Source organism: Leucoraja erinacea, chromosome 19, assembly GCF_028641065.1.
Source record: "Leucoraja erinacea ecotype New England chromosome 19, Leri_hhj_1, whole genome shotgun sequence".
NCBI lineage: Eukaryota > Metazoa > Chordata > Chondrichthyes > Rajiformes > Rajidae > Leucoraja > Leucoraja erinaceus.
The window spans coordinates 37,692,864-37,712,298 of NC_073395.1; the positions used below are offsets into that span (position 1 = coordinate 37,692,864).

The window sequence follows — 19,435 nt, forward strand, 5'->3', positions numbered from 1 at the left end:
TGTCTCCCAAAACATGTTACTGCTATAGGATGTGAACAAAGTACCTATTAATATTGTCCACTAATTGCATATATTTATTTTTCTGAAATTCAATAAATGATCTTCAGCATGGCCATGCAGAAGATCATTTATTCTCATGTTGTCATGATCATGTTGTTCTTCGAAAAGTGCAATGTGATTTGTTTCACCCATGAAAATTACCATTTTGGGATGGAGGCAGTGCTGGTTGTCAGTGTCAAAACTACAATTAAACATATAGTTTTATACTCGGTCGTGAGAGAACGACCATTTACCTCCCTACATTTTCTCTCAAGGCCTCTAATCTCAACAACTAAGTTACAGAGATAGGTTGAATAAGTTAGGTCTTTATTCTCTGGAGCGCAGAAGGTTAAGGGGGGACCTGATAGAGGTCTTTAAAATGATGAGAGGGATAGACAGAGTTGATGTGGACAAGCTTTTCCCTTTGAGAATAGGGAAGATTCAAACAAGAGGACATGACTTCAGAATTAAGGGACAGAAGTTTAGGGGTAATATGAGGGGGACTTCTTTACGCAGAGAGTGGTGGCGGTGTGGAATGAGCTCCCAGTGGAAGTGGTGGAGGCAGGTTCATTGGTATCATTTAAAAATAAATTGGATAGGCATATGGATGAGAAGGGAATGGAGGGTTATGGTATGAGTGCAGGCAGGTGGACTAAGGGGAAAAAAAAAATTGTTCGGCATGGACTTGTAGGGCCGAGATGGCCTGTTTCCGTGCTGTAATTGTTATATGGTTATATGGTTTAATCTCCACTTCATTCCCGGTCAAACACTCAGACTTTAACTAAACTTTTGAACATCTCTCCTAATATCTTCTTTATCAAAATATAATTTCTGCTTTTATCTGATTCAATCTCTGTGAAGCATTTTGAAATAGTTCCCATTATTAATGGTGAAATATAATTAATAATTATAATATTTGGTAATGTTCCCCTTTAGGCTACATTGAGGCAGCTTCAACAGGAGCTTGCTGATTCACTGAAAAAACTTTCAATGTCAGAGGCCTCTTTGGAGGTGATCACACGCTCCCGCAATGAAATGGAGGATGAAACATTACATTTACAGAAGCAGTTGGAGAAATTGAAAGTTAAGGTAAATATGGACCTTATGAATCCGTGCTATATTTTAAATGTAAAATATTATTTCTATAATGGACTGAGTTGCTCATTAAAACAGTAAAAATGAAAATACCTAACAATGTGGGATCATTTGTAACGCATTCTTATCATTACACTGAATACCATAATATGTTATGTTAGGCCGTGCCATTCATTATATTTGCGTAACACAAGATTTCTCGCATGCTTCCACACCTAATTTTACTTCTGTCGAACTGTATTCCTATATTTCCTTCAGTTAATCTGTATGATAAATAAGGCTTTTGTTTTCAACTCCCCATGTGATTTCTTGATAATCTTAAATTCAAAGTCTATTTAGAGAAATGCGATCCATTTTCAACTTGTTCATCTTTTCTGCAGAGATATAAACAGTCCAATAAATTCAATATTATACCATAGTGTGACGCATTCCTCTGAAATTATTTGCATGTGGTCATGGTGCATTTTAGTGATCTTTTTAAATTGACAATTACTGATGAGAATAATATGAGGAAGTATAAAGGATGCTTTGCCTCTGATGAAAGATTAACTTTAACAATAAAATAATATGTTTTCCTGGAACAATGCCACTTGTAAATTCTTATCGAGACAATGTTTCATACCCTGCTTTTAGCAGTTAACTCAGATACTGAACTTGACTCTGCAATTGATATATAATCCAAAAATTTGGTACAAAACATGGTTGCAGCATTTTCTGTGTGGAATCCAGTAGGTCTTCGCTACCTGTCTGGTTGTAAAATAGTGGCGGCACGACTCTGTGTTGCAGCGGCCTCTACAGCCTGTCTGTCTTTTTTTTATTTTTTTGTCTAGTTAAATGTAGTTGTTTGTGTTTTTTAATCGTGTTTTAAACTGTGTATATGTGGGGGGGCGGGGAGGGAAGGGGGAAACATTTTAAAAATCTCTTCCTTGTATGGGAGACCCGACCTTTTCCCTGTCGGGTCTCCGTTGTCGTTGGGGCCTAGCACCGTGGAGCGGCCTCTAGCCTGAACGATCTGGGGGCTCCAGTCACGGAGCCTGTGGAGCTGCGGACTTACCATCGTGGGGCTGGCCGGCATCGGAGCGTGGGGAGTGGTGGTGGCTCGCTGCTGCGGCCCGACCACGTAGCTTGGAGGCTCCAGCAATGCAACTTCTGTGGACTGTCGGGATATCGGGAGCTCGCGGGTCCGGGTGGAGAGACCGCTTTCCGGAGCTCCCGCAACACAACTTCTCCAGCCCGTATCGCAGGGTTGGAACAACCGGGGCCGTACATCGCCCGGCGCAGCTTAATGGCCATGGGACATTCCAGCGCCCGCTGGGGGCTCCAACTTTGTGACATTTAGACCGGGAGTGGGGCTGTACATCGCCCGGCGCGGCCTAAAATGGCCGTGGGACTTATCATCGCCCGCCTGGGGCTTCGACATCGGGAGAGATATGGAGAACAGGGGAGAGAAAAGACTTTGCCTTCCATCACAGTAGGTTCACTGTGATGGATGTTTCTGTAAATTGAATTGTGTGTATGTCTGTAGGAAATTGTCTTTGTTTGTATGGCTGTGGAAACAGAGTTTCGTTTGAGCATCACTGAGGTTCAAATGACATGTAATAAATATTGTATTGTATTGTATTGTGTGATGGCTTTCACTTCAATACGTATTTTGAACATTTTTTTCTTTGTTTAAAAAAAAACGTATTTTGGATTATTTCATTAAATAATACATCTCTGCCTCACAGTTACAGGAGACTCAAGACAAAAACATGCAGTTAGAGAGGAATATCCACCAATTGGAGAATGCTCTGGATGATAAAGAACGCAATCTGATTGCAAATTCTTGGAAAATTCAAGAAGCTGTTTTGGCCTCTTCACAAAGGACGGAGGCTACAAAGCAACTCGAAGAACATATTCAACGGTAATTAATAGCAGTTAGAACTTTGTAATTAAAATTAGTAAAACAAATAATGAATGGTAGTTTTGTGACCAGTTCAAAGGTAGTTATTAACAATTGGAACTTTGTCAATAAAATGAGTGGAAAAAAATAAGTAAAGGTCTGCTGCGTATGACTACACTGTTCAATCTGATAAACAGTGCTTGGCCAAGAGTTTCAAGTTGTGCACAATAGGTCCTCTGGTTCAAGTCTGCAGTCGTTTTCAGAATGTGACTCATGCAAAATCATCGGTCAATCATTAAAATTAGGGCAGTACTTTAAAGCATAGTTTTAAAAGATGTACTTTGCAATAATTTTTATTCCTTGATATATTTAATAAGTGTAATCAGTGAATATTTTGAATCGTAAAATAAGTATTTTAACCAGTGCCCAGTGAACACAGGTGGATTGATTTCCTGGTAAATTAAACATTTTCAAAAAGTACCTTTGAAGTGCCGTTATGAAAATGTATCTTCAACTTGTGTCCATCTTGCATATGGACATAAGTTGTAGAAATGTACATTGTTTTAATCTGGGGATGTTATCTGGGAATGGGGATCATTTATTGATGAGCCAATTTTTTTTTAATTAGCTCCCAAATTTAAGAATAATATTCAGCAAAATCCATTTTCTTAAACATGAACTTTACATGGTGCTACTTCTATGCATTTTTTAATGGTGAATGAATATATATCAATTTGAGTCATAGAGTTTGATATGACAGAAACAAGAACTCTAGCACAATGCATCTATGACAGCCAAGTTACCCCATCAAAGTTAGTCCCATTTGCCCACTTTTGGTCCATATCCCTCTGAACTTTTCTTATCCGTACTTTCCCAAATGTTGTTTAAATATTATTGTACCTACTTCTTCATGCAGCTCGTTCCATATATTCACCACCCTCTGTGTGGAAAAAGTTGCCCGTTGGGTTTCTAGTCTCCTGTTACCTTAAACCTATGTTCTCTAGCTCTGAGGCTTAAACTTCCAGCTTAAAGGCATATTTCCTATGACAGGGTAACCAACACCGAACACAACATTCTAAGTGTGGCCTCATCAACGTCCTGTACAACTATAATATAACATCCCAACTTCAGTTTAAGAAGGAACTGCAGATGCTGGTTTAAACCGAAGATAGGCACAAAAAGCTGGAGTAACTCCCAGCTTCTGTATTCAGTTCTGTGACTGATGAAGGACATTGTGCCAAAAGCCTTCTTCACCACCTTATCTACTATGACACTAATTTCAGGGAACTATGTGCTTGTATTCCTAAGTCCCTCTACTCTACCACATTCCCCAGGGCTCCCATTCACCTGGAAGGTCCCGCTCTGATAGCATCACAAAATGCAACATCTCACACTTGTCTGAATTTGAGTTGGCTCGTGAATTGTTTGAAATATTTTCTTGCGTTAATATCACAATAGAGACATAACTATCCAGTTAGTTAGTTCTCTCTTGATATGAATGATATTATCCTGAAAAAATTGAGAACATAAAAAAAAGTGAGTTTATATCATTCCTTCTTACTGTTTCAGATTAGAGATAGAGAATGCAAAATTAGATGCCTTTGCAAAACAGCAGACAAATAAATTTGAGTTGATGGAGAAGGAACTTCAAGAGACCGAGTCAGTAAGTATAAATGTACATATTGGATGTCTTTTCTCAGAATGATTTTCTGCGAGTACATGTTTGCTGGTTCTTGTGGATTATTTGAACTGCTCTGTTGCATTAATGTTGCAAGGAAAGTATTTGGATAATTAGAGTTATTGAATATGAAAATATTTAAACTTTCTCATACTAATTTCAAACTATTTCTGAAGAGTTTGTTATAGAAGGCTGAATTTTGTAGGCTATTTATATGTCTCTATGAGTTTAAATGTCATATGCACCCATTCCTATCTATCTATATTACTAAAAGTCTGATCTTGACCGCTTTTGTCCCACTGTGCTGCGATTTCCGAGGGAACGCCGCCACCTACAGCCGTCATTTCTGGCCATCTCGCTCAGACCCGCCTTCCGGGACCAGAGGATTTTTCCCATCGATTAAAAATCAGAGATGTATTAATGTTTTTTTAAAAAGTTGCCATTCTCTCTGCTGCCCCTGCTGGAGGGAGGGGGGGGAACTATAAAACCAGGAAGTGCTGTGCCTCAGTCTCTGCAAGATGGAGGAAGCCATCTCTCCAAGCTCTGAATAACACTGAACACGTCTACTCAACCGTGAGTGCCCTTAATGTGGTTTGAAAACAGGGCTGCCAACTCTCACGCTTTGAGCGTGACACTCACGCATTTCAACCAATTCTCACGCTGAAGACAGAATTCTCACGCTGTCTTCAGTCTCTGCACAGCGGAGCTATAGGATCTTTGCTGCACAGTGTGTCTCATTGCGCCACATGACAGCGATCTGCACGGATTGGGGAAGCGCGTCGGTCCCGGGCAGCGGGTGCCAGCGCCTTTGTGCGCCGTCTGCGAGCGCTGTGTTTCCGGCTGCCGCGGCAACCTCGCTCCCTCCCTCCCTCTCTCCTGCTTTTAACCCCGGCCCGGAGCCAGGAGCGGACCGGGTTGGTGCCGCCTCCGGAGCCTACTATGGGAGGGGGACCACTCCCTCCCACATCCTCCCTCGGTTGCTACACTCCCTCGCAATTTCTCACTCTCAACTCTCACCTAATGTTGGCAGCCCTGTTTGAAAATGAAAATATGGTTGGTTTGAAGTAAAAAGGCACTGCCTGCAAATGGTTGTTAGGGGGGTTTGGGTTGAAGTGAAAAGGCACTGCCTGCAAATGGTTGTTTGGAGGGGTTGGGTTGAAGTGAAAAGGCACTGCCTGCAAATGGTTGTTTGTCTAAACTTGACAACTTCCTGTTTGCACTATATTGATTTTAGAGAAAACGCTACCACTTACGGCTGTGATTTTTGGCCATCTTACTCAGTTCCCCTCCTCTCATCAGGTGCAGAGGATTCTTCCCATCAATGAAAAACAAAAGTGTTATTAGTGTTTAAAAAATGTTGAGAATCTCTCTCCTGTCAATCACACCATGAATGCCACACCTTTTCCGGTGGGAGGAGGAGGGATTATAAAACCGGAAGTGTGGGTGTGGCTCAGTCTCTGCCTGATGGGGGAGGGAAAGGTCATGACTCTGTCTGAGCTGTGAATCAACTGAACACACCAAATGTCTACTGTGTGGTTTTATGGTGGTTTCACCCTGCTTGAAATAGTATGAAACTGCATTTGAATGTGGTGGCCTTGCACAAAATGGTATGAAACTGCATTTGAATGTGGTGTTGTTGCACCCTGCATGAAATGGTATGAAACTGCATTTGAATTTGGTAGCCTTGCATCCTGCTTGAAGAGGTAAGAAACTGCACTTGAATTTGGTGGCCTTGCACCCTGCTTGAAATGGAATTTCTAGGAATAGCTGTGAGTCAACTGGCAGCCCACTAGCCGTGAGTGAGCTGCCAGCACATCAGGCTTGAGGGACTGAGGTGCCACCCCAAGAATCCCTTTGGCCCACAATGTCCATACTAGCCCTCTAGAGACCAGTAGTCACTGCAGCCAACAACACCCATACCCCCCCACCCCCCAATATTGGAATTGGTGTAAGGTGGAATACAGCGTCGGGGGACCAGCCCTCCCGTGTGAACATGGGTCCTACATAGTCTAGTCTATTATAAAGATATCTTTTAGCCATGTGTTGACCCTTCACAGGCAAAAGTACTATGAAGTTAGATATCATAAGAAGAATACTGAGAAATTAGTGAATGGTTGAAGAATTTCTTGTTTGAGATTAGTCCTCAGGCAGTTCCTATAGGAAGCACCACTGATTTCAATATCAGGTAGACACAAGGAACTGCAGATGCTGGTTTATAAAAAAAGACAAAGTTCTGGAGTAACTCAGCAGGTCAGGCTGCATCTCAAGAGGACAAGGATAGGTGATGTTTTGAGACGGAAATCTCCGGAGTTCAAGGGAAGGGCAGCCAGTCAGCTAGTCTCACTTTCGAAACATTGATATAGATCTGCTGGACATAGCTGTTCACTGTTGCTTGGCTCAGCTGTGTTGGGTGAAAATGAGAAGTTGGTGCGAGGCTATTTATGAGATACAAAAAATATGAGATACAGTTCCTCCAATTTGTGCTTAGCCTCACTCTGACAATGGAGGAGACCTAGGACAGAAAGGTCAGTGTGCGAATTGGAAGGAGAATTAAAGTATTTAGCAACCGGGAGATCAGGTCGGTTCAGTAGGACGAGCGAAGGAACAGCATCTCATATTTCTCTTGGCAACTTTTTATTCCTCCTGAAAACTGCAGATTTCCACACTCCTCATTTTTAAAGATAAGCCATGTTTCATAATGATATTCAGTTATCATTGGATATGTAAATCAAATGACTGTGTACTTCATGTAAAAGATTTGCAGTTTTAGGATTGTTGATCTCATAATTCCAATTTAATTCAAATCTGAAAAGGCAGGTCTCAACTTGGCTGTTAGAGATGCAGCTTGTACTTCCATCTACTATCGATTGCTGTGTTGGCAATCAAAATATAAAAAAAAAGATACTAGATAGCCAAGTCTATAAAATGACAACCCCACACTACCCCAACACCTTATTAAATGTAAGTTACCCTCACTTTATCCTTGCCAAATAATGTCCCATTCTTGCAGTACTGTTTTATCCTCAGTAGATGGTAATGTTGCACTGTTTATAATGATTAGTAAATGTATTGAATCTGCTGTCCTTTGGAGGAAATCCAAGCACATTTTTGGAAAAAAGGGACGCTTCCATCAAATTGTTTCACTCACGAAACTAAATGTGCTCATGTGCTAAATGTGCTAAAACTCATGTGAAGTTTGCACGTTCTCTCCGTGATCTGCGTGGGTTTTCTCCGGGTGCTCCGGTTTCCTCACACACTCCAAAGACGTACAGGTCTATAGGCTAATTGGATTGGTAAAATTGTAAATTATCCCTAGTGTGTGCAGGATAGTGATAGTGTGCAGGGATCACTCTTTGGCGTGGACTCGGTGGGCCGAAGGGCCTATTTCCACGCAGTATCTCTAAACTAAACTAAACCATACTAAATTAAACGGTATGTTGCCGAACAATAACTAATTACATATTTATAACGGTTACTCTTTATAGATGATTAAGATGAATTGAATATGAGAGCAAATGCAGATATGATTAGGAGTACATCTTAGCTGCTATATGATTAATTGTAGGTTTACTAATGTTTGAAAAAATGTATATAGTTGAGAAGGTACAGTAGTAAAATGTTTCTAATTAAAAAAATCAATACCATGGTTAAAAATTAGATGAAACCAACTTAATCACAAAGTCAAAAGTCTTCCAGCATATTAATAGCAGCAAAGTAAGCAGATAATTACATTGCATGGGCACTTTTGGAAATAAATTGTGATAATTTTTCTGAATGAATGATAACATGACAAAAACAACATTTTAATAATATAAAAATCTATACAATTGAACTGGTAATACATGTCAAATCCAAAAGAGTCTATCCGTTTTGGGCCGAAACCCTTCTTCAGACTGATGTGAGGGGGGGGGGAGAAAGTAAGGACTACCTAAAATTTGAGAAAGCAATGTTCATACCACCGGGGTGCAAACTGCCCAAGCGAAATATGAGGTGTTGCTCCTCCAATTTACGGTGATCCTCACTCTGGCCATGGAAGAGGCCCAGGATAGAAAGGTTGGATTCGGAATGGGAGGGGGAGTAGAAGTGCTGAGCCACCGGGAGATCAGGTTGGTTATTGCAAACCGAGTGGAGGTGTTCGGCAAAGCGATCGCCAAGCCTACACTTGGGTTCACCGATGTAGAGCAGCTGACATCTAGAGCAGCGGATGCAATAGATGAGGTTGGAGGAGGTGCAGGTGAACCTCTGCCGCTCCTGGCAAGATTTGTGATTAATGCGAAACTCTGTCGTTTAGATATAAAAGCCAGATCTCCAATACTGAAATATGAAGGTGACTAGGAACGTCTCTTCATGGCATTGCAGATACAGTATATGTTGATCTTGGATGGATGTAAAAGATTAAAAAGGTCATCTTTGAATTTGGTCAAGAAAGAAGTACAGATTATGAGAGGAAATATTGGTGTGCAATTTTACACATTTCTATCCCCCACACATTTCCAAAGGTAGAATGCTGTGGGCTTTCCACCCATTTGTTGTATTTTTTTCACTTCATATGAATGCTGGAAACCTTTCAGCAGTTTATGACTTCTTTAGTAATTTATTCTTGAAAATGGTTATAGGTCATGAATGCTGCATGATTAAATCAACTACTATTGTTAATGCAAAACTTACAATTTGGGCTTCAACCATTAGTGAAGCATTCAAGGTCATACCTAGTGATCTAATTCATTTGTTCTCATATTATTGAAAATTATTTTCATTTTTCAGCATCACAGAACTAAATCAAATCTTTATTTTTGTTTGGTGCTTCAAACATTTGTGGTTTTACATTTGTGGAATACAGACCTATATATTACTATGCTTACAATGTTCTAAATACTGCTTTGAAGGGTGCTTAACTATTAAATGTCAGAGGCTTCAAAAACTTACTTACAATTGATCCTATAAATATAAGATAGTTCAAGAAGATCATAAGACAAAGAAAGTTGTGATGGTTTTGGAATCCTCAAACAAATCTTCGACCCAGATGTAATGGACCAAATCACTTCCTCCTGTGGTTTAAACCTATAGTATATTTCTACTTAAGATGAACTATTACCTTCATTTACAATAGTCATATTAATCTTTGAATCAAAAATTCCAAATTGTGTTGTCATTCAATCAGCCTGATACGTTAATTAAATTGGATGATATTAAGAACTTACTTTGAACCCTTTTATCATGTAGGCATGGTTTTTGCTCACACAGGGATTATTATCATGCAGAAAATTGATATTATGTTATTCCCACAGGTACGTGCTCGTCTAGAAGACTTAATAACAAGTTTGCAAGCGGTAAAGATTAACTTGGAGGATCAACTCAATCAAGAGGTTTGATATTTCCATAACTTAGCGGAATGAATGTGGTGCTCTTATTGCAAAAAAAAAAGCAGCCGTGTACAATTTTTCACTTTATTGGAAAAAAAACCAATCTAACCTATTTTGTTAGCTGGAACATTTGTTAAATCTTGCATTTGTACAGTTGTACCATAATGAGTGCACCATAAAAATAATTTCAACTAACAGAAAATGTCTAATGATATATTTAAATTTTCTAGTACAAATGATTTCACAATATCATACTGCTATTAGTGACCATTTAAATGCAAGGAATCAATGTATCATCATTTACATGTAATTAACTGAAGATAGAGCTATATATGGATAACATTTTATTTTGGTTATTAAACCAATTTTATATTTTTGTTTAGCTACAAAAGCAAATGATATTGTCACAAAATGCTAAAGATTCACATCAACTATGGGAAGAAGAACTGAAATCTCGATCTAAGCTTGGACTTCGACTTTTTCAGTTGGATAAAGAAAAGAATGACCTATCAGACCAGGTAGTAAAACAAAAAAAATTCAGACAGTTGCATGTTTTTACATATTTTTGTAGTATAATTCATATCTTTTTATAATTACTTATGGAACGAGGACATTGGTGGTATGGCCAGCATTTACTGCCAATCTTAATTGTCCTTCAGAAGGTGGTGATATGCTAATACCTTGAGCCTCTACAATGGTGAAATACATTTATCACCATGGTTGGATGACTGTGATGTGATGAAGTGGTGATGAAGAGATAGTGCTGAATTTCTTAGTCACAATAATGTACATCTTGGAGAGTAAGATGCTGCTGCTGACCTGGTAAGCAGTAAATATCACAGGTCTGCAAGATGCTGTCAAATGATCTTTCAATGCTTTAGTGCATTTTGCACACATTGCAGCTCCTGTGTACTTTGATGAATGCAGTAAATGGTTCTGGTTGAAATACCAACAATGCCCAACCAACCAGCTCGATGTTTTAAAGATACTAATTGCAGATTTCAATATCATTTGCAACAATATGCTGCTGTCCAAGCATCCAAATCAAAACCTACCGACCTAACTTCTGAGCATAAGTAAGATGTGTTAATGCTAAATCTTGTACAAAGAGTAAAATAAGGGAATGGAAATGGGAAATAAGGGAAAGAAAGAGGGAATTAGAGAAAGATAAAGCATTATTTTATTTTAGATTTACAATAAAAATGAAATTATTCAGTTTGATCGTAAACTAATTTTGGTTATTTAAATGCTCAAAATTCAATCCCCTACATTAGAGAACACATTTTGCACAACAATCCACATTAACAAATGTGTAGAAAGATTGAAAGAATCCATAGATTAAAAAGTCAAGATATTATGTAAAAATTGTGGCTGAAGCTATAGGGCGACTCACGCTAAACATTGCCTCGTGTAAACTCTTCATGGCGCTCAGATGTAGCAGTCTGTGCAACTCTTGCTCTCTGCACCTGGAACACCTGGCATTGAAGTGCCGCCCCTTCTACCTCCCGAGGGAATTCACCTCCGTGACCCGTGATCTACATCCCACCCACCCCAGGCAAACAATCATCTAGCACTGGAGTTGCTGCATGCTGTGGTCAACAAACGCCAGCCGGCATACCTTGACCTGTTTCCTATCATAGCCGGGGACATCAATAAAGCCAGCCCGAATATAAATATCTCTAACTCCACCAGCACGTGTCCTGCAGCACCAGTGGAGCAAACAGAAAATTCAGATTTTAAATGGGTTCAAGATTATCTTTAGTAACCTTATTCATTAATTTTCAGGTTAATATATCAAACATCATAATCGTTTTTGGCTTGACCACAGGTACTATTGTGCAATAAAACCAATTGAAAAATTAAACATTACCAATAAATCATATAAGTATTTGTGACCAAACCAATAGGGTGCAAGTTTATTTACGGTATTTGTCTTTCATATACTTATCTTTATTACTTAATTGGCTGTTCATCTTTGTATAATTTTTTTTATCTTAAAAAATATTTTGCTTTAAAAAAAGGTTGACGGTGAAAAGAAAAAGGTTAAGAAACTTGCAGAGGTTAAGCAGGCAGTTGAAACTAGACTGGCTCATGAAATGACAAGAAACAATGAACTCCAAAAGGAATTATCCCGGTAGGTTATTAAAATTTGTACCATATCTCGCGACCATATTAATAGATTTGTACATAGCATGTAATTCCAGTATTATACTCATCCCTGTAACATACTTCCATGCTTTCTCGTAATAATCCAATTTAATTATCAAATTTAACTCTACTCGAGTCCTTCAGCTTAATTTCCAATGTGAATGCCTACTTTCCACATTACCAACTGCTTAAAGCTTCCCAAAAATAAGGATGATTTTTTTTTCAATGCAAAATCATTTCCTACTCTTCGGCAAGGGAACATTCTTAATCAATGTTAAGTCTCCAATGTTCCAGTTCAATGAGGAGTGATCAGTGTTGGGATTGGTAATTTATAAGAAATGTAGTTGGGGAAGTGGAGATGCTACACTGTAAGACCATCCAGCTAACATCCAGGTAACAATTACCACAATTGAAGTTAGTTAAACAGCTTAATTAGAGATGAATTAATTAAACAAAGATAGTTTGCAGAGCAAAATAGCACAAGAGCAATGGAAGGCATTTGGGGTAGAAACTATCAGGTATAAGTGATACACTGTTCTGAAGGGAAAACGTAAGAGCCTAGATATTGGATCACATCACAATATTATTTACAGTGAAGTGGAACAATTATGGATCAATAAACCTCAAGTTAGTCATTGCAACATTTATTGTATTGCACCCGAAGTTCAACCAGGTGCATCCAGTGTTTGCACTGATCGGTATGCTTAGCTGATATTTTGTATGTGATTTCTGGTGTGGAAAATAGAATCATGAAGTTCCAGGGTTGGTCATTAATTGCAGACAATAACATTTAACTGACTCCCATACCTAACCTTGTATCCAGGCCTGATCTCGCATGGAACCAACATGCTATCCCAACATCTGATATGTGGAAAACGCCCAGGACTTCAAGATATACATTCCATTCTGACCTCTGACCAACTGCCTTCTCGCCCAACCCAGGATTCACAGCCTCTACAGTCCCAATTACTCATCTGATGCCTGCTGCCCACCCCCTATAATCACATGAAATCTTTATCCCAGCTACTTTCCATTTCTAAATGGCACCCAACACCACCCTCCATCCTCAGGTTTCGCCAACACCACTTTTAACACTTCTTCTTGCATACGGCGTGCACAGCCTATTGTAGGTCAACTTGATCTATTTGTTTGTGCACATCGGGTTGATTGCATCCATCGAAACAGGGTGGACCACGTGAAGGTTGCAATCTCCTATCCCACTTTGACACTGAAACTCCTTGGCCCTTATTGGTCCTATGAATACTGGCATTCCCCAGCAGAAATTGTGGGTGCACATTTTCAAATCCAGAGCCTCGAGATATTCAGCACCACACAATATTCTCAAATGTCATCGCCAAAGGAAAGAAAAAAACATGAGGAAATCAAGACAGAGATTAATTTAATAAACAGAAATATTATGAAAAGGAGTATAAATCTGTAAGGAAAGTAAAGGAAGGGTCGAACGAAAGCCAACTAGTTAAGTGGTTATTTACTTAATTTCATACGTATTAAGTATTAAATTAATTAATATTAATTAATGAAGGTTCAGTGCATTATAAACCCAAAGGGGATCTTGTGCAAAGGTAGACAACATGATTAAATTATCAAAAGAGTACTACATGTCATCAGTATCATATGTGAAGACGGGTTCAAAAAATATAGTAAAAGGAACAAGGTAAATCTTGGATATATGGAAGATTAATCTTTAATCTATTCATCTTTATAGTAAGTGTAGGTGAAACACATTAGATTGCTGAAAGCAATAAATATGGGTTTCACTCTTTAAATCCTCATTGTATGCAATTGTGAAGGGAGTCTGAAGGTTGAAATCTATTCCTTTATTGTTCCCGTCTATTGGAATCTCTGAAATTGCTTACAAGGAACCAACTTCACAGACTTAACATACATTGAATCAGTCCTTTACCACTGGCAAGACTTGAAGCAGAACCTACCCAACTTCACTTTAGCAAAAATTACAAAAATCACCCAATAAATCAATCTACATGTCACCCTTTCTACACCAGACTACAAACCTGCCCTCGGACCTACTTCTCTACAAGTTTTGGACGACTTTGCAGAATTCAGTTTCTAAAACATTTCCTGAACACACATTAAAAGACAGTTGGACTTCTTCAGTTATATCCAAGCTGTTTAAGAGTTTTCAGAAGTTCAAAAAAATGCTTACTCAACAATAAATGTTCATGGTTTTCACGGGCCTTTGGATGCCAGGCCAGATCATAGAAGGGAGTTTTTCATGCTAAACTTGGCAACCTATATTAAACTTTCATTTGATAGCCATTTTTGGAAAAGGTATCTGCTTAACAGCTTTCCCCAATGCCACTTTGCGTTCCCTAATTACCTCCTTCTATACCTCTTTGTGACTGTCCTTTACATCTCTTCCTGTGACCCAATTTGAAAATGCATTCCTAGTTAATTCCTTCTTCCTCACACACGTGTTATTTCTACTTTGAAGACTGTCTACATTATTTTCTCAGCTAACAAAAGAAAAATCATGGAGAGTTGTGAAGAAAATGTTTACAAAATGTCAAATCAGTCTAGGCCTGCAATTACAGTTAGATTTCAACACCTTGTCGTATGTATTACACAGAATGAGAACACTGTTGAAGACTATCAAAAAGAAGTTGAAAGACAATGAAACTGGACAGTTTGTTGCCCAGTTCAACAGTATTCAAGAATTGGATCAAGGGGGTTCTGAAACAGTGGCTACTATTACTGAGCAGAAGAGCAAGGTGAGGTCGATTTGTATGCCTGGTGCATGTTTCTTACTATGCATTAAATGTATCACATAACTACTACAAATCACTGTACTTGGGAATCGCAGTACAGTTTCACAACCATTGCTTTGCTTATTCAATTTCCATCACTGAGAGGAGCAGCATTTATTGCACATCCATAATTGCCTAAATTTCCGATCATGCATCAATGGGAAGCAGAGTTACTTGCCACATTAAAGGGGCTGTCCCACTGTGGCGACCTAATCCGCCAGTTAAGAAGAGTGTCTTCGACCTTCAAGCACGAGGGTACTCGCCTGGAAAACCGCGAGCTGGATCGACCGTCAGCTTTGAAACAGCAAGCTGGATCAACCGACCGCGCGCGCGCACACACACACGCGTGTGTGACGGCTGCCAAAGTGTACGGTAAATCCTTTAGAGCGAAGGGGGGGGAGGGAAGGGGAGAGAAGGGGGAGGGGGGGAGAAGGAGTGGAGGCACTTTTAAGAAGCCAGACAACTTATATTAAAGTTTAGCGGGCATTTTACTTATCGGTCAGTTTTCCTTGGTCCTGAAAACTCCAATGAGCCAATTAAAATGCCCGGTCAGCGAAGGAGATTGCTGACGGCTGCCCTCGACTGCCTGTAAGACAATAGCGACCCCACTCCACTGCATTACGAGTTTAAAAAACACCATGCCGACCAAATTTTACTTGCGGAAAAATTTTCAACATGCTTAAAAAATTTCCGCTGCCTTACTGAGGCCGCGAGAATTCGGGAACTTCCCTCGAGCATGAAGGAGAGTACCAGTGACCTCATAGGTCCTCCTAGGACCACGTGTCGACCATGCTGCGAGTTTGAGTCGAGGGCAAACTTGTCTAAACTCGCATATTAGGTCACCGCAGTGGGACAGTCCCTTAAGTTGGGAATAAATATGACTCCTTTTGAATTAAAATCAAAGAAGCTATGTATTGAACCAATATATATATATTACAACTAATTTGATATGTGCTGTTAATTCTCCACAGGAGCAGCAGTTCTAATCCCTCAAAGCCCTGTCCCACGGTACGAGTTCATTCCAAGAGCTCTCCCGAGTTTGCCCTGATTCGAACTTGGAGATTTACGGTAATAGCCACTCGTCGGTACTCGGGGCTCTCGTGGACATTTTTCAACGTTGAAAAATCTTCACGAGTCTTCCCGTGCTTAACTGCTATTAGTGAGTCTTCCCGAGTACCTACCGTTAGCGTTACGAGCCGCTAAGAAACGTACCCGAGCCCCGACGTACCCACTACATTCATTCTCTGTGCCTACCACGAGTTTGTTTTTTTTAAAACTCGGCTCTTGGAATGAACTCGTACCGTGGGACAGGGCTATTACTCAGTTATTCCCATTCCTCCCAAAAATCCATCTTGTTATTCTTTCAGTCATTAACCTCTCAACCTTTTATATAATATATTTTCTACTCGTGTTCTTGTGTTTTGTTCCCCCAATTGGTGAAACCTTTTTTCACCTACTACCTCTTATTTTAAATTTAAATATCACCATAAAATCACGTTTCAATGTTCTGTGTTTTCATGAAGAAAACCATGCTGTTTAGTTTTGGAGTTTTTCCATACAAGGTAATAACCTGGTTAATGTAAACTACAATTTATCTTCTGCTTTCATATGATTTCTATAATTTGGAGCTAAACATTATTCAAGTTGTGGCATCAGCACTCTATTATCAACTTTTACATTGTAAGTCTCTTGCCATAATACCCAGTATTCCAATAACTTCAAGGCTTTTGATTTGTTTTACATGTTTAATGAACTGAAACCCTATCTCCTTCTGTTCATCCAAAGTATCTTCTCACCCATTCAAATTATGGTTATTATTACCAGCACTCTTTTAAAATTGAATTGTGCGTTGTCCTTTCTGCCTTTTTTCCATTCTGCCATCAAGTCGATATTCTTGCGGAACTCTGGATCTCTGAATTATAACTATCCTTGTGGTTGAGAATGTCCAGAAATTTAGGCTCTGCTCTCTAAGATAGCTCTTTATCTCCTGAAAGGTTCACCTTTCCTTTTCAAAAATGTACACTTAGTAAATACAATCAAATTTAAAATATCATCAACTTACATTTCTTATCAATGTAATACAAATAAGCAATAGAATGTGATTTACGTGCACATAATAAGAACTGTAAATTGATCAGGTTTGTGAAATATACTAAATTTGTTTTTGACTTTATGTTCCAATTTCTTTATCTGTCAGATTCATGAATTATCCAACCAATTGGAAGTAGAATCTGTAAAGTGCAAGCGATTGGAATCAACCAATCAAGAACTTTCTGAACAGGTCATAGCAATGCGAGTTCTACAAAAAAATCATGACCAATTGGAGAAAAGGAAACAGCAACTAGAGGAGGAAGTATTGTCTTTGAAAAATCAGATTGAAACAAGAAGGAAAGACTACAGTCGCTTGGAAAACTACAAGAGGAAAACAGAGGAACAAGCTCGTAACGAAATCAAGCAGAAACTGGAAGAAGTAAATGCATTCTTTCAGGTAAGAAAGCATAACATTTAATTTTGAGCACAACTAATTTCTGGAAAATGAACAAGGTGTCTAATATCTGATGTTAATCCGATATTGTAACAAGAAATTATAAAGATTTAGCCAAGCTTATAAAGAACAAGGTTTGGCACAATGGCCTTCTTCAGTCAGAGTATTGAGTAAAGATGTTGGGAGGTCATGTTGCCGCTGTTTAAGATATTGGTGAGGCCGCATTTGGAGAATTGTGTTCAGTTCTGGGCACCATGTTACCGGAAAGATGTTGTCCAGCTGGAAGAGTCAGAGAGAAGATTTAACGAGGATGTTGCAAAGACTAGAGGGTCTGAGTTATAGGGAGAGGCTGAGTAGGTTGGGTTTCTATTCCTTGGAGCACCGGAGGACGAGGGGGTGTATAAAATCATGCGAGGAATTGATCGGTTAAATGCAGTCTCTTGCCCAGAGTAGGTGAATCGAGGACCAGAAGAACATAGGTTTAAGTTGAAGAGGAAAAGATTTAATAGGAATCTGAGGGGTCACCTTTTCACACAAAGGGTGGTGGGTGTATGGAACAAGCTGCCGGAGGAGGTCATTGAGGCCGGGACTATCTTCACATTGTGTTTTTTTTATTTTTTTTATTTTGTGTCTTTGGAGCGATTTCTATCTTTAATTTGTGTACTGATGATGTCCTTATTATTTATTTTTCTCTGACTATATGGTTTTTATTTTCTCTTCTGTTTAATCTTTGTAAGGTGACCTTGAGATTTGAAAGGCGCCCGAAAATAAAATTTATTATTATTATTATTATTATTATCCCAATGTTTAAGAAACAGTTAGGCAGGTACATGGATAGGACAGGTTGGAGATTGGACCAAATGCGGACAGGTGGGATGTTGGCCGGTGTGGGGAAGTTGTGCGAAAGGGCCTGTTTCCACACTGGATCACTCTAACTCTATATGATTATGCAGCATTTTTTTAAAGTTATCAGCATGAAGATTTTGTCACTTTTACAAATCTTCCCTAAATATTTGCCAAATTGGAATTATTTTCATGAAAAGCTTTGTCTGGTTCATTATTAAAATGTATTGAACATAATAAGTCTTAATTTGTACCAAACACTCCTTAGAACCGCAAGGTATTTTTTTTCAGGTATGGAATCCGATTTCTTTGACATTTAATATTAGAGATATCTTTTAAATGATATTTTGCTTTACTTTTACTTTTTCTTTTAAACCTCATTGAACAACTTGGACATGCACGACCTTTCATTCGTGGCATCAAATTCCGGGTTGTTAGCTCGTTATTTTATTAAAGTGAACAGCAGGTAGGTTTGTGTAAAAATAATTGTTTTGCGTATGAGTCCATTAAATGTCATACATATCATGTCACCCACCTGCAAGGATCTCAGTTGCAGTGCAATTTATCAAATTGATCTTGCTTTTCCCGAATGAACCATATTGTGGAAAAAAAATATTTTCAATTCACGTGGCTTGAACTAATGTGATTTTTAAAATTATACTAAATTTATCTTTGGAATCAATGCAGTAAGTACCTGGTTTTCAGTTTAGTGTGTTTTAACAATGATGACAGCATTGTTTATTTCTGCACCTTGGAGAGAATTTAAATTGACAGTCCATGTAACAAAGGACCAGGAAAAAAAATGTCTATGTTTGAGCTATTCATGATAGGCTTAAAGACTATCTTTTTTTTTGTCTGTAAGGTAATCCTGTTAGTCTTTGTCCAAGATGGCTGTCGTGAAGGGAGAGTGCACGCTGTCGCGCTTTAGCTGCCGCTGCTTTCTCTTCACATTGTGTTTTTGATTTTTGTTTTTGGACTGAATTCTGTTTTTAATTTGTGTTTCTGTGATGTCTTTATTATTTATTTTATTCTGATTATATGTTTATATTCCTGTTAACCTATGTAAGGTGTCCTTGAGATGTCTGAAAGGCGCCCATTAAATAAAATGTATTATTA

The 19,435-nt window shown here is 38.9% G+C and overlaps 1 protein-coding gene across 1 annotated transcript in view; it reads left to right on the forward strand.

Annotated features, from left to right (window-relative positions):
- Positions 1-19,435, forward strand: part of si:ch211-272n13.3 (ankyrin repeat domain-containing protein 26) — a 119,573-nt gene that overhangs the window by 89,667 nt on the left and 10,471 nt on the right. Inside the window, 8 exon segments of the mRNA XM_055650847.1 lie at positions 976-1,128; positions 2,862-3,037; positions 4,586-4,679; positions 9,983-10,060; positions 10,441-10,575; positions 12,079-12,191; positions 14,814-14,955; positions 17,189-17,479. Coding sequence (XP_055506822.1) covers positions 976-1,128; positions 2,862-3,037; positions 4,586-4,679; positions 9,983-10,060; positions 10,441-10,575; positions 12,079-12,191; positions 14,814-14,955; positions 17,189-17,479 — 1,182 coding nt within the window.